At 40.0% G+C, this 15,791-nt stretch overlaps 3 protein-coding genes and 1 long non-coding RNA gene across 8 annotated transcripts in view; all 4 read right to left on the bottom strand.

The window, feature by feature from the left end:
- Positions 1-1,156: 1,156 nt before the first annotated feature.
- On the bottom strand, positions 1,157-3,517 carry por (Protein-serine O-palmitoleoyltransferase por). Its single transcript, XM_030387669.2, has one exon. The coding sequence runs from the start codon at positions 3,231-3,233 to the stop codon at positions 1,575-1,577; it is 1,659 nt and encodes a 552-aa protein (XP_030243529.1). The 5' UTR covers positions 3,234-3,517; the 3' UTR covers positions 1,157-1,574.
- Positions 3,518-7,310: 3,793 nt separating this feature from the next.
- Positions 7,311-8,386, bottom strand: LOC115563937 (uncharacterized). The gene is made up of 2 exons (XM_089264302.1): positions 8,224-8,386; positions 7,311-8,167 (listed from the first exon to the last, which is right to left on the bottom strand). Exon 2 carries the CDS (start codon positions 8,143-8,145, stop codon positions 7,915-7,917), a length of 231 nt encoding a protein of 76 aa, XP_089120428.1. The 5' UTR covers positions 8,146-8,167; positions 8,224-8,386; the 3' UTR covers positions 7,311-7,914.
- Positions 8,387-10,128: 1,742 nt separating this feature from the next.
- Positions 10,129-15,791, bottom strand: part of LOC149090703 (uncharacterized) — a 128,259-nt gene continuing 122,596 nt past the window's right edge. The window contains exon 2 of the long non-coding RNA XR_016197352.1: positions 10,129-11,490. This is a non-coding gene — a long non-coding RNA (uncharacterized LOC149090703). The remainder of the gene's footprint in view (positions 11,491-15,791) is intronic.
- alpha-Man-Ia (alpha-Mannosidase class I a) overlaps positions 10,837-15,791 on the bottom strand; it is an 81,239-nt gene continuing 76,284 nt past the window's right edge. For all 5 annotated transcript variants that reach the window (XM_089264078.1, XM_089264077.1, XM_089264076.1 and 2 more), the window contains 5 exons: positions 12,911-13,523; positions 12,617-12,841; positions 12,401-12,539; positions 12,068-12,329; positions 10,837-11,986 (listed from right to left, as the gene is read on the bottom strand). In XM_089264078.1, the coding sequence (XP_089120204.1) occupies positions 11,840-11,986; positions 12,068-12,329; positions 12,401-12,539; positions 12,617-12,841; positions 12,911-13,523 (1,386 nt within the window). In that variant the 3' untranslated portion in view covers positions 10,837-11,839. The remainder of the gene's footprint in view (positions 11,987-12,067; positions 12,330-12,400; positions 12,540-12,616; positions 12,842-12,910; positions 13,524-15,791) is intronic.

Raw genomic sequence — 15,791 nt, 5'->3', positions numbered from 1 at the left:
CAAGGGCTTTCCATTTTGTGTGGTTTATGAAATTATCGAGAATTATCGAAAACGAATTTTGCTTAAAGTGGATTTCCGATTTATCGAGATTATCCTGAGTTGTAAACGGAAGATTTTTGTACCCGGAAGTGCACCAAAATATGTAGATCAAGAAAACATTACGACAAATATACATACTCTATATAATCGGTACTAAAATAGAAGCTGTAGTCTTGTGCTTGTGTATGTAAATTTCTATATATGTGTATATCGAAATTAGAGCGAACAATAGGGGATGTCAGTGTCTGGATATATTGTTCCAAAAAGGGCACGAAGATAATTCTTAGACTATATAGAAGCTCAAAATCTAAACCGTTTATTTTTATTTTTATTTTAATTTAAAATTTATTTGATATTGATTCGCCATTGCATTCATATTATTGTTCATTTTTCGTCGAAATTAAAGTTGTAAAATTTTTAAGCAGTAAATGGACTCGCCCATAAAAAATCTCTAGATTGATAGCACAGCAGATATGCCACATCCATAAATGGTGAAGGAAATGTGTAGCAAGAGTTGATTTTCTTTTTCTTTTACGAGATAAATAGTGAAGGAAGGATGTGTCATTAATTTATATTTATATTTAGAAGAATTTATATTTATTTCTTTTATTATTTAAACACATTCAGCTAAAGTTTGTTTTTATTCTTCTAGGTACATTTTCAGCAACAGAGATGATACTAGTCTTCGCAGATATGACTTGGCATAGGTAAGAGAAAAATACCAAGAATCTATTATATACTAAGAATCTTTTATGTGTATTTACTAGTTGAACGCATCAAACAAAAGTTTGTTTATATTTTTTTTTAAAGGAATATTTATTTGGAGCACATATGAGCCAAAGCGGAAGGCTTTGAAGGAAATGTGTTCCAGATCTTTAAAAAAAAGTACTGAAAAGTACAGTGTGCAATAGGTAAATTTCTAGCATGAAAAGACACGATTTACCAACAATTTGAAGGGTATTTCAATATTTTAACCAAGTGTCTAGCTAGATATGCCGCAATGTACCAAGTGCTGTAAAGGTATGCAACTATTGTACCTAAGTTAAGTTAAGGTACACTGAAGTTCATAGTGTACCATGTGAAAAAACGTTTCCATTTGCATATGTATGTATATATGTATATTATATTAAAACCTTGTAGTTTACATTCATTAGAGTACAGGTGGACAGACACACAGACGTTACACATATATGTATATACATATATATCTATATATAATGGGTGTATAATATATATGATAAAAATACAAATAGCTTTTAAAGAGATTCACAGTTGTCAAAAATCAGTTCGATTATTCGGACATCGAGAGCTGCCTGGGAGCTGGCTCCAATGATGTACATATGTATGTGTGTGTGTATATAAATGGGTATATAATGCATGTGTGTGTGTGTGTGTGTGTGTGTGTAAGTATATCGTATATGCTGTGGCAGTAATCACATGAAGCCGCTGCAGTTGCCCAATTGGAAATGAATAGAGCATCGGGAGCGAGGAGCCGTCTCTCTGTGGGCTCCAGCGTGAGTGGAGCACCGCAGGCCTTAGGACAGGAACATGTAGAGCACGAACATGCCGATGCCGACGTAGTGACTGAGGTAACCGGCCGCCGACCAGTGGTACATGAAGGGCAGCTCGTGCTCAGAGTCGCCGAGCAGCGTTTCGTTGAGCAGGACGACGCCCAGGTAGGCCAGATGGGCAATGGCGAGCAGGCTGAAGCCCAGATTGGTGAGCCTCACCAGCCAGGAGCTGCAGCTGCGCCAGCCCCGGCGCCGCGGGCAATGGGCGTAGCGACAGCGCTCAGCGCCCGGGCAGGGATTGGCCGTGACACAGGCACCGAAGAGCGTGGCCAGATGGCGGCGCAGCATCGTCTCGCCCTCGGCGAAAGTGGCCAGCGAGAGCAGCACCAGGTAGATGCGGAAGTCCATGCCGTGCAGCAGCGACGACACGATATACGTGCAGAACACGGCCACCATAGTGCTGTTGCGCGAGTGGGCCTGGGTCGGGGTCTGGGTCTGGGTTTGGGAGTGGCCCTCAGTCTGGACCCGCTCCTGCTTGGACGTGGCGTAGACGTAGCGCTTGAGCCACTCGTGCATGGGTATGTTCCAGCAGCGGACCAGGGCGCTCAGCGAATGCGGCCACTCGATGCGCCACGGACGCACGACGAGATCGCCGAGCAGCCCCTGGGTCCCGGCGCCCACATCCAATCGCTGCCCGACGGCGGCCAGCTGCGCCTGGCTGAGCAGGCTGACAAAGTAGTGGCTGGTGCGCACGCTCAGGGCGCCGGTGTACATGAGCAGCCAGTGGCTCCAGCCACCCTGGTAGGCCTCCAGCGGCTCGGCCGGAGCGTTCAGCTCGCTCAGCGTGGGCGCAATGCAGTTGCTGACGAGCAGCGCCACCAGGCTGAGGAGCACATTGAGCAGCATCTGGCAGAGATTGCGGCGCAGCTGGGATTTGTTGTGCAGCGCCTCCAAGTAGCGGGCATAGCTCAGCCAGGGGCCCAGCGCACAGGTGGCCGGATGTAGGATGTAGCCGAAGTAGGCGACAATGCTGGGCATGTGGAGGCCGGCAGCGCCCGTAGCTGTTAGGTCAAAGGCCAGCGAGATCACCTTCATGTTGGTCACCATCTGGAGGCCGCGCAGCTGGGGCCAGTCGTCGGGCTTCTGCCAGATGGCCAGCTCGTAGATGAACTGGCTGCCGATGCTGAGCACGGCTAGGGCCACGGCGGGGCGTCGTCCCTTGCCCAGGCGCACCAGCTGGAGCAGCGCATAGCTAATGCCGGTGAGCAGCTGCAGGATTAGCATGCGCTGGCCCAGCGTCGCATAGAGGATGCCGGCGCCGCAGAGCGCATTGATGAGATGCAGCGGCGCCAGCTTCATGCTGTTCGCCTCCTGCCAGCTGCAGCTGGCGCTGGCCACAAGCCGTGCCCGTCGCGCATAGACGGCGCTCAGCAGCCGGCACAGCAGGCAGCCCAGCAGCAGCGGCACTATGTAGCCCGCCACCTGGGTGAGCGAGGGCAGGATGCAGTGCTCATAGCTGTCCAGCAGGCGATCCATGGCGCTGCCGTAGTTGTCATCGCTGTACTCATGGCTCCCCAGCTGCTCGTGATCGATGTAGGCATTCGCATGGCCACCGCCGCCGGCCCCGAGGCCGTCCTCCTCGTCTGCGTAGTCCGCCTCGTCGTCGTAGTACTGATAATCCATATTGCACGGTCACGCTTCGCGACAGTTGTTGGGCCACGTACCTTAGAAATTGCGGCTGCTTGCAACGGCAACTGCGTGGCAGCCGTTTAGGTGGGTGTGTGGGCGCTGTTGTTCTCTGTCTGCTCAAGTTAACTTTTCAAAATCGGCTTCATTTCTCTCAGCATCGAATAAACGAACCGATGCACCGATATTGTTCATTGCGAACCACTCGTTCCAGCTGCTTTGCCCAGTGCCAACGATAGTTGCACTGGTTCCGATTCCACTTCGCGCGCTGTGTTCTCTTTGTCTTGTTCTTTTCGTTATTCGCCGGCAGCGCTGCCAGACTGTTTTGCATTTCAATTCCCATAGGGAAATCCAATTTGATTAAGATTTGAATTGGAAATAATTGTTTATTCGATTTTTTAATGTAATGCGGCTCTTCTTGATATTTTATAAAACACATTTTTGTTAAGATTTTACAACAATATTATAAATATATCTGGTCATTAATATATTTATGATACTTTGTATATTTATCTAAAGTGCGTGCTGAATTCTTATAAGATTTACATAAAACTGATAAGAAAATAAAATTACTTTTTGTTAGTTTATGTAAACGATTCGTTGTATATTTAATCATAACTATTAAGTATAATACATGAATATGCACAGAAAAATATGACTCTTAATTACATACATAATATACATATATGAAATGTATACATTCGCGTTCCATTAATGGACATAAATTTACATTAAAGCATATATAAATATATGTATATATATATTAATTTAGTATTTTATTCTTATTTCATTTTATTTTTTTCATTTTAAAAGTCAAGGCCTCGGCCATTAAGACGAGTCGTATGAATATGAATTAATGATATAATCAAATTTATTAAACAGGCAAAAATTTCAGGGTTTCTTTATACGATATTATTAAATGAAATTATTCTTGAAATACCGTTTTTATGGCTCTTTTTGATAAATAAACAGTTCTTGTACATTATTTAAATTGAGTTAATATAATTTATGCTGCAGATTTATCCATTAATTGATTGTGTAAAATTTTATCATGAATAAATTATTTTACATTTTTGTATTATTCTTATTATATTATTATTATTTATCATTTTGCAATAACAGTTATGTCATATTCTGCAAATTCATTTATATAAATATGAATATAGTTTATTTCATATGAACACCAAGCTATTTATTTATTTATTTATTTTTTATTTTTTTGGAGTTCTTTTTCGATTTCTACATAATCAATGTACGTCTTATAAATTCTGCTGATCTATCCAATCATGAGCGAGTGCTAGATAAGCTGCCCTCTGTAAACAGTTTAGGATTGATTGAGACTTTTCGTATGCCCATCACGACTCAACTTTCTCGCTTGATTTATGGCAATCTGAGCCCGAATGTTTTTGTCTCTTGGCCCTACCTGCATATCCATGACGACCAGGGCGATTAGCCTGGCGCCAGACGTTCCACAACTGTGGGATATGGGCGATAAGGAAATTGATCTTGTACTGAATCCAGAATCCATTTAGAAGCAGAACGGATTGCCATGGTGTCGTTGGGCATAAACGACTATGTAATACGCGTTCAGAGTGTTAGGGTGGCTAGGTGAATGACATAATATAGGTCAAAAATAATGCACCTGGAACCACTAGAAGTAAAGCAAAGAAATTGTTTTCTTATATATTCGTATTGGTTCTTAAATTTTGCTTTTTGCAAGGCTTTTGCCACACCCCCGCTTGACCCATAGGTATACCATACATATATGTACATACATACATATGAATATTTTATTCTGTGTTTGTGTTAGCCAAGTAGCTAACATAGTTTATTCAATTAATTAGATTGCTTGTTTATATGCTTGCCAAAAGAATTATTATGCCTACCTCTGCTTCGTCTTCTTCTTCTACTTTTAATTATGGCAATACTTAGCGATTCGTCGTAACATCAGTATACGTACACACACACAGACACACATACATATGTATACTTATAGATGTATGTATGTATGTCGGATATGTTTGAATTTGTGCCGTTAATAAAGATACGATGGAATGTATTTATGTTTGTGACTATAGAGGCAGAGATACGATAGAAAAGCGAGTCTAGCTACCTACATACATACATACATACATACATACATATATTACCTCTAGTTTCGGCACACCCAACGATAAGACTACAATAATGCCTGTATGTATGAGAGACGGTATGTGTGTATGTATGTGTGCGCATAAGTATGGCCTATATTTGGAATATAACTTGTCCTATATGTGTATAACATGCATACATATGTATGTATAGATATATGTATATATGTAATTAGTTTCTATGTAATATAGTAGTTAGGAGAGATAATATATTTGAAATATGACACTTACATATTCGTATAACACCTTAGTCAGGCACTACGCATTCGCCTTTATATATATGTATACTTATGGAGTATTCTGCGTGTATAACACAATAGATGTATAGTACCTACGTGTATAACACCTTCCATTTTAATGTGTACATTCATATCTATGTGTATATGCACTATTTGTCGTTTAACCCTGCAATAGTATAACAGTTTGCAGATCTGTTGTATATAAAGCTTTCATATGTACTACAACTTCATTTATACGCTATGTTTATGCAGATTTTCTATATGTATCACATGTAATACATATGTATGTACATATACCGTATAACAGTTAATATATGCATATATATATTTTATGCATATGTACTAAAATACCTCAATATCCTAGATACATATATATATACTTAGTTTCTTATGCATAATATATATGTATGTATTTTTGTTCATACAATATTTACATACATACGCAAGTAAGATCTATGCAGTTATGTATGTACATATATATGTAGTATAACACCTTAAATGTAGACTAAGAGCATATACTTACATATGTATCTGCTATTCTTCGTATAGATATAGATATGAATTAATATATGCATAAGCTGAGTATATATGTATGTATGTATATATATATGTATGTATTTACATGTATGTATATGTACATATGTACATGTGCATGGTATATTCTGGGTATAACACCTTTTATATGTGTACAATATGCTCCTATGCAATATTCGGCATATACATAGATTCTATAAAGTATAAAAGTTGATATATACATATGTACATATATGCATACTTACATATGTATGTACATAAATAGACAAGAGCTCATCACTGTATGCCACTTTACATGTGCATCATACATACATACATACATACATCTGTATATCTCTTATATTATTAATTCCTTACGCATATGTACATACATATGTATGTATGCATGTATGTGTGTATGCAGGGGGCTCGATTGCCTCTGTGCTTGATAAGATGGAATGGTATGGGATTGGGATGAGACACTTTTTTCATTTTTTGCTCTTCGACAAGTGCGCACAGACACACACATGCACATCTGGGTGTGCGTGCGTGTGCGTGTGTGTGTGTGGGAGAGTGCGTATTTATTTTTGCACTTGAACAGTTTGTTGAACTTCGTCAGCCAGCTGAGAGATCTCGCTTGCATTGCTGCAGTTGCGTGCGAACCAATTAGCCCATTGCTGGCCATCCAAGCGAGAACGAACGAGGGGAACAAGCGAGGCCGAGCGAGAGACGAAAGCGAAAGACCCAAATCGAAACGCATGGAAAATGCTGGATTAAGTGCGAGCTCGGGCTAGATGTTTCTGTTCGCTTCGATTCGAATGCTTATCGCGCGCGTATGCTCAACATTTTTAAATGTTTTCAATGTTGTGTTGGCTGTGTGTTGCTGCTGCTGCTGCTGTTGTTCTGTCCGCTGACCTTGAGAACTGATAAAAAGTAGAAAACGTAACGCAAGATCCGACAACAGAAGCAACAGCAACAACAACAAGAGAAGCAGCAGGCAAACAAACAAGTCCCAAAAAAAAAAAAACCAAATGTATGCCGCTTAAGAAAACAAACACGCACACACACACACATACACACGCACACCTCGCTCATGACACGCATACACACACGTGCACACATTTACATACATGTAGCTATGCCTCTGTGCCTGTGTCTGTAGAACAAACTCGTTTTTATATGCGTCGTGAGTTTATTTTGTTTTGGTTTTCGTTTTTTATGTGTTTTTATTTTATTTTTTTTTATACCAAATATAGTCTGAAGTCTAAAAAATAAGTTTCGTAGCAAAATCTTAGCTTAAGCATTTTGAATGTTTCAAAAATATAGTTATAGATATATGTGTGTATATGTATACAAATTATATAAAATATATATACATATGTATATGTATATGTATATGTATACGTATGACTGTATGAAGAGTGTTCCGATGATTGGCACGTAAAATAAAAAAGATACGACAGGCAGTCGGCAAACACATTGTGAAATTCTTATAAACAACAAAGTCTTAGAAACAAAAACAAAAGCTTGAAAATAATCATAATCATAATCATAAGAGGTTTCGCACTCATCGCTGGCCCACTCGAGATTGTGCCCTCCATTGTCAGTGATGTGCTTCGATATGAATTGATGCGATTTGTTTTGGTTTTGGTTCTTTTTGTGTGTCTGGTGAGCGTGCTAAATGGGTGGTTGGGTGGTTGCTGGGATGGTGCTGCTGCTGTCAGTGACATTGCCAGTGTGTGGAGAAGAAGATATGCATGCATGGACAAATGGCCCTCAATCCTGATCGATGCCGCCCACATCCTTGCCAGCTGCCCTGCATTGCACACAGTAGCGATAGGACACCGGCTCCGGTGGCTTCTCGGCTGTCATGGACGCGTCGCCCTTCTGGCCGCCGCCGTTGCTGCTGCTGCCAAACGGCGCCGGCTTGCTGTCCACCGGACTGATGGGAAAGTGCTGCCAGTGCGGGCAAGGCATTTGCTTCGGTGGATGAATGGGGAACGGCATTCCGACTCTGCTCACACAAACACTGCACTTGCGAATTGAAAACCAACAAAAACAAAATAGAAAAAAAAACGCACACACAAACGTGCAAAAGATGTGCAGCGAGAGAATCAACGGGCAACAGGCAAAAAGACTTTGCTGGATGCAACTGTAAATTGCTGTGAGAGCTACCGCTGCATCGGACGCTCCGACTCGCTCGAAAACTCGCAATCAACTGTGCGGTTGCTAGAAGCGAAGCCGCGAACGTCAACGACCAAAACAAAAACACAAAGAAGTCGGCTTATGCCAGGCCGACAGCTGAATACTCTACAATATTTATGGCAATGAGTGCGTATTAAGTTGACACTTATTTATGTGATTTATTCAGACACTTTCATTTATTGTAATCATAAATTTTACAAAAAATATATATATCAGTGTTTAATTCTTTAACAAAGAAGAAAAACAATTTTTACAACAAAATATATTCATATACATATATATACAAAATTAATCAAAAATACATGCTAACCTTCTGAACTTGTTAAGTCTATTTTTGCCCTTATCAAAATACATATACATACAAATAATAATTATATAGAAGAGACGTAGCGTATGCTCAAGTCAGAGTTGTTCGCTTTGATTAGGGCAGCACAACAATAAAAATCAATAATCGCTGCGGCGCTGCGACCGGCAAAAAGTAACTCAGCTGGTCTGGCGGACTCGTCTAGCCAACAAAGAAGAAGAAGAAACAGAAGAAGCAGGAGCAGCAGGAGAACGAGCTGCAGCAATGCTCCGCACAAAGAGAACGCGCGAAGAGACACGCAGAGAGAGCGAGAGAGAAAGAGTGTAGAGAGAGGGAACAACAGTTAACGTTATGCTTTTGATGCGCTACAAAGTGCAGAGCCAGAGCTGTCTGTCTTTGTCTGCGCTCCGCGGGTGGAATGACTTTTGAATCTAAAGTCTCTCTACACCCTTCGTTCCGTTTCGTTTCGTTTCTTTTTATTTTGTGTCTTGGGCTGTGGTGGTGGGCGGCGACTAGCGGACGGGCGCGCTTCTTATACGTTTTATGGTTATGCTTTGTTCGACCAGCCATTCGCAGCCTTATGCTCTGCTGCGGACTTTGCCCGCTCGCATTGTAAGCTGTGGAGCTGGCGTTCCCGTTCCGTTCCGGGTTGCACCCGCCAACTGCGGGTCTGGGTGTGAAATGTTGTTAACCTCAGAGCGCTTTGTTCGCCTTAAGCTCAAGTACTACATACACTTTTTTTAATAGAGCTGCTCCAGTGTGAGTCATGCCTGCAAAGGAATCGTAGCGGGTCATATGCTGCCCGGCAGTAAATTACAATTCATTACAGAATCATGTGCCCATTTACACGCACAAGATTCGTAATTTAGTTCCGGTTCACTTTGGTTCACTTCATTATTGTTTCTTTGTTTGTTTATTTTATTTTTTGTATTTTCGATTTGAACATGAATAATTACGCACAATAAAAAAAAAAAACAAATGTGGTGTTTGACTTGCTGTTAGAGCTGAGCTTGAGTGACATTGAAACCAATACGCAGAGAACTAGAAGGTTCCACTCCAAAAAGAAACCACTAGAAATCTGAATTGAACTTGAAAGTTGAATATCAAGTTTCTTATTTTATAGTTTACATATTATTTACATATGTATGTGTGTGTACATAGTACATATTATATACATATGTATGTATATTATGTCTTTAGAAAATCTTTTATTTTATATATGTTATACATATATAGGGGATCAGAGTTTTCTTCAACCATCTAAACAAAAACTTTGGGCATCTGTCAAATTGTATGCTAAAAGAAGTTTTAATCTTAAAATTATTGCCAGTTGATAGTCTGATTTTCTAACGTATAATATATTAATTTTCTTTCATTTTGTTTATACGACTGAATGGTTTGAATGCTATAGAAAATTTGGAAGCATAATGGAGAGTGCCAAGGCTACGACTCTCGTAGTCCCAAATAATACTTAAGCCCCGTTTGTATGTTATTCATTAGGTTTTTATTAAACTTATGGGTTAGTCCAATACAATTATGTTTAAGCATTTATAATATCCTCGTGCACTGTGTCGCCTGTCCCCCACTAGGGACAGCTTCGCTCACATATTTCGTGCTTTTTTTTCTCTATCCATGCATTTACAATTTAATTAGACTCGCAATTATACATTTATTTTCACGTTCGATCTTAAAACTACTTTGATGTAACATAAAAAAAATATGTATGTACTATATATCGATCTATATAGATAATCATTTATTTATTTATTTGTGTGTGTGTGTGTTGTGTGTGTGTGTGTATCTGTCTAAAATGACTTCTCACAGCTGAAGAGCCGTTGCCGAAGTGCCGAAGATTACAAAAATTTAACATTTTCGATTTAATTTTGTATTTTGGTGTTTATTATTAAATTTGTTAATATTAATATCATTATCCTCGACATATCTTACGCTTAGAATTATACAAAAAAAAAAAAACCTTTACATCGATAAAAATTAAATTATTTTGCTTCTTGTATAATTGTATAAATATTTTGCTTAAACAATTGCCTACATTTTTTCATTATTTAATTTAATTTAATTTAATTATATTAATTTGCAATATATAAATATATGTATGTATATTTATATATATTCTCATATATATATATATATATATATTGATTTAAGATTCGTTTCGCTTGATGCTGATGTAAAGTAATATGCGTTACATTTATTTAAAGTAAGCTAGGTGCTATTACAATAGGTATTACTTGTATTACTTGTATTATATTTAGACTAAAGTATATATATAAACAATAACTTGACAATTATCTGATTTGTATGCAAATCTATATCTCATCCTAATGCCTTCATTTTGTCGCTAGGGAAATATATATACAAAACAAAGTCGATCCCAGAATGTGCCACTGAATGTTTCAAGAGTTGAGAGATTCAAAATGCAAGTTCATTAATGTGATGCAAGTACAATAAACTAGATGCAATAGATCTACTACTAGATACAGAGATATATAGATAAATAGAGAGAGAGTGAGAGAGAGAGAGTGTGCTAAAGAGATTTGTAGTTGGGAAGATATTGAGAATCGAATAAAAGCTAAAACAGTTTTCAAAGAAATCATAATTCGAACACCTGAGTTTATATATATATGTATATATATCGTCTATGTCTGTGTGAGTATATATATGTGTGTGTGTGTGTTTGTGTGTTTGAGTGTGCCTATATATCATTAAGATTATTATCAATCTGAAGCTTTTCAAAGGGTTTTCTGTACTCAGTTTGATTTGATTTGACTTGATCTACAGGGCGGCTGCCACATAAATAATAGCTACGTCGGGTCGCGTGTCTCCTCTCGTCTATATATATACACATATATATATGGAGTGGCATAAATATGTTACATATAGTTAAAGGCCGTCCACTGACGACTCGGCTAGGTAAGGATCCATTCATTGTTGTCATTGTGCAATCAAAATTAATCGTAATACACATTAAAAATTACTAAAAATTATTATATATATATATATAAAGGTATATATATATATAAAGGTAAGCTAACTAAAACTAAACAGACAAATAAAATTAAAAAAAAAAAAAATTAAATAAAATAAAATTCAACTATCAAAGAGAGAGTCGACTGATTTAAAAATAATAATAAAAAAAATTGACACGGCCAAGTAGCGACTGCGTTAGCTGCCTTATGAGGCGTTCGATGCGGGCAGCGTCGCTGCCGCCTTGCGATAGTAAATGTTGGCGCCCTTGATGGGCAGCGGATGCGCCTCGGTGTTGAACACCCACTCGTCCAGCGGCAGCACGGAGTCGTCTGAGAACAGCAAGTACAGGTACTATAGGGGGCAGAGGGGTAGAAGTTAAGTTAATTGGTTGGTAATTAATTCAACTGCATTTCAATTCAGTTAGCTGTCTACCTTGAGCGTTTCGGCTAGGAAGAAACTCTGCTGGACATCGTCCTTCTGCGGCTCCTGCTGGTATACGTTGCGCAGGCCGCAGTAGCCGTGCGGTGTGCGGCAATGCTTCTCCAGGGCCTGCACCGCCTGCCAGCCCCAGTCGCGGTACTTCTGATCGTGCGTCAGGCGCCAGAGCACAAAGTAGCTCTCGAAGGTCTCCGGGCGCAGTATATAGTACTTCTCCTGCGAGCGCAGCGCGCGTGCCTCGGCTGCTTCGCTGAAACTGAAGGGCAAAAGGGCAAAATGGGGAAGAGATTAATACGAGATTAACGTGAGCTGGTGTTGACCACTAACCGGAACGCCTCGGGGCCCAGCTGAGTGGGCGTACGTATATAGCTCTCGTGGCAGGTGTTGGTAATGCCCTTGCCCACCTCCATGTATTTATTTGTGTGAAGGTTGTGGCGCGTGGCAGCGCCCAGAGCAAAGAGGCCGCCTGCAATAAAATAGGATTACATACATTAATATATCCCATACAAATATATATATCATATATCTGAGATCCCAAATTACCTGAGAAGCAGGCCAGATGATCCATTTTATGCTCCAGTCGATCAAACTTCAGATCGGACACATACGTCAGCCCATTGGGGCTGACGCGCACCATTTTGTCAATGATCGCCAGCATCGCATCGTCGAACATTTCGCGTGCCTCCTCGTCCGTCTGGCCGGACTGCAGCCAGGCCTTCAGCAGATACTCGTAGTAGCTGTCACCCAAGGCGCCCAGCGACATGTGCTCTGCGCGTAGGCATCAAATGATGAATCGTTACTTCAATCTATGTATATATCTCAAGTTGATCTACTTACGCTGCCCCCATTTGCCTGTTTTGGGGTTGAGGAAGTTCGGATAGAGTCCCTTGGGCTTCTCGATCTCCTTGAGCACCTGGCGTATGGTCTGCACGCGCTCCCGATACAACGGATTGCCCGTGATGTCGCTCAGGTAGGCAAACTCCAGATGGAGTGTGCCGAACTCGGAGAGAATCGAGCTGCCACCGGATGCCCAGCCATAGTTCTTGGCCATGCCCGTCTTGGTGTTGACCAGGGCGTACGGTATGCCCGTGGGCGTTTGGAATGCGGGCAACAGCTTATCGGCCACATGCTGGGCCTTCTCCTTGTACATGGGATCCCCGGTGAAGGCGTACAGTGTCAGCATGCCGCCCACAAAGCGTATATTCGTCTCGAACACGGACAGCTCGGCGCTGATGTTGTCCAGCGAGAAGCGGCGCTCGATCCAGTCGCGCCCCTCCTTGTACTCCTTCTGCAGGCCCATTATGTACAGCGTGTCCAGGCCATCCACAATTGTGGCGCCCAGATCATACGAGCCAAATATGCTGCCCGAGTGCGGGCGCTGCGACAGTGGACGCAGCTCATTCTTGCCCCACGCGTACAGCTTGTAGTTGTGCCAGGCGTGCTCCATCATCTGCAATAGAGATGAAAGGGAAATATTTAGGGATTTATTTCATTTTTTTATTTTTAAGTGCACCTTATTATATCTTGATTTAAATTTTTTATTGAATATATAAATAATCTATATATGTATATAATAAAAAAATATAATATATTTTAAAGTGTGTAATATTTAAATATTTATCAATAAGTTACTTATTTAAATTTTTTACTTTTTATATTCTCAGTTTTATTTCTTTATTTTTTGTTTAATTTTGTATACTCATATTACGTATTTTCATTATCATTTCATTAATTAAATTCATTTTTTTTTTTTTTTTTTTTAGTTTATGTTTGTTTCGATTTACTTTTTTATTTATTTTGATTTTTTTGTATATTATTTATTTTGATTTTCATTTATACTTATTTTTTTTCGCTTACACATATTTTATTATTGTAAACCAATTTTATTTATTTAATATATTATTTTATTTTTTTATTAGTTAATTTTTATTATTATTATTATTATAATTATTATTATTTATTTTTTTTTTATTTTTATATTATTATTATTTTTTTTTTTAAATTTGTATCTTATTGAATTTTTTTACTGTACTGATTTCTATTATTTTTTTAGTGATTTATTAAATAATTTATTTATTTTAAGATAATTTTCTGATTTTTATTCTTATTTATTTTTATTTTTATTTTTTTTAATTGTTTGTTATGCTTGTTTAATTTTTATTTATTTCATATTAATTCATTTATTTAAACGAAATTGTAAATCCCATTTTCTGTTAAACAAAAATTGGCTAATTGAAACACCGATGATGTCATGCAAGCCAACAGTTAGATCCACTTCATTATCCTTATCCGTTCTCACTCACGCTTAGCCACGTTTAGTGATTTGGCCATATGCTACAAATTCCATCAAACAATTCACATTCATTGCAAACACAATTTGTTCCCTCCCTCGCCTTGTTAGCCAATGCGAATTGCTGCTCTAATGTATGTGTGTGTGTGTGTGGTTCGCTTTATAGCTACATAAATATTCGAATAGCTTTGCTTTAAAAATGCAGTTGCACTTTAAGCGAAGTGCATTAACTTGTTTCTCTTTTGTTGACTTCTATTTCAGAATGTGCAGCTATCCAATCCAATTGGAATTGGATATACAAAAGAATACCACACACAAACACACAGACTCTCTCTGCCTCACTCTCTCTCTCTCTCTCTCACACACATACGCATGCCATGCACGTGTGCAACTGTGAAAAATGTTAACAAAATGGACAACGCGAAATTTCGTTTTTGGCTCTCGTTCATTTGGAGGCTAAAACCAGCGCTTCCCCCCTTTCTCCCATTCCCTTCCCTCCCCTCTTGCACAACCCTTTGGCAACCACTCGACAGTCGCCCAGGCCATGGGTCAGGTAACCATACCATCTATCCAACTGCTATGCCTCCCATTGCTCGCCTCTGACCCCACCAACCCTCCCCCCCAACGCCCCTGCCAATTCGCACAGGGCCAGCAGCGCAGCATAATTTGACATTGCATACTTTTGAGCGCATTTTTTGAGAAATTAAATTACGAGCAGCAAATAGAAGGAAAAAAAATGAAATAAAATAAAATTCGAGAATTTATGAAGCCAACAAAACGTGCCCAACTAGCAGATACTCTCTCTAGCGCATATGTGCTGCATATTTCGACGACAAATTGTGATAAATATTTATAAAAATAAATCTTCATTTGCATTTCGACACGCTCACACACACATACACACACTTACATATATTCCTGCTTTTTGCATGACTGCAGGGTATAAATATTAGGAAAAAAAAACAAGAAAATGTAAAGCGCCATCGTGCACGCCTGCTGGGCTGCAGCGATTCAGTGTGGCCCCCACAAACCTAGGCCAGACCTACCCCCGACCCCCGCCCACTCCGCTCCTTTGTAGGCCACGTTGTTGGGCTCTTTGTGTTTTTGTCCGTTGCGGATCTCTGGTCGGTCGGTCGGTCGGTCGGTCGGTCGGTCGGTCGGTCGGGCCGATGGTCGGATGGCCGCTTGGTTGCGGAGCTTTTTGAAGGCAATGCAAATATTAACAGTTTTCCGGTAATTAATTAAACTCGGACACGACGTTCGCACACCTCGCTGGTTAGGGGCCACGTGGAGTTCAAGGTCTGTACGGGCCCCATTGTCAGCGAATTGTCCTGCGTCTCGTGCCACTCTCACCACACACACACACACACACACACACACACACACACACATACACACACATTTTGCCGCCAGATGATGGCGCATACC

Source organism: Drosophila navojoa, chromosome X (assembly GCF_054131105.1).
Source record: "Drosophila navojoa isolate 15081-1374.11 chromosome X, UAZ_NAV_1.0, whole genome shotgun sequence".
Lineage (NCBI taxonomy): Eukaryota > Metazoa > Arthropoda > Insecta > Diptera > Drosophilidae > Drosophila > Drosophila navojoa.
Note: the sequence above shows the minus strand (reverse complement) of the source record. Positions and strands in the feature narration are given on the sequence as shown.

Bases quoted from the DNA above. Each gene is read 5' to 3' on its own strand.
- por (XM_030387669.2), bottom strand. From the start codon at position 3,233: ATGGATTATCAGTACTACGACGACGAGGCGGACTACGCAGACGAGGAG.
- LOC115563937 (XM_089264302.1), bottom strand. From the start codon at position 8,145: ATGCCGTTCCCCATTCATCCACCGAAGCAAATGCCTTGCCCGCACTGG.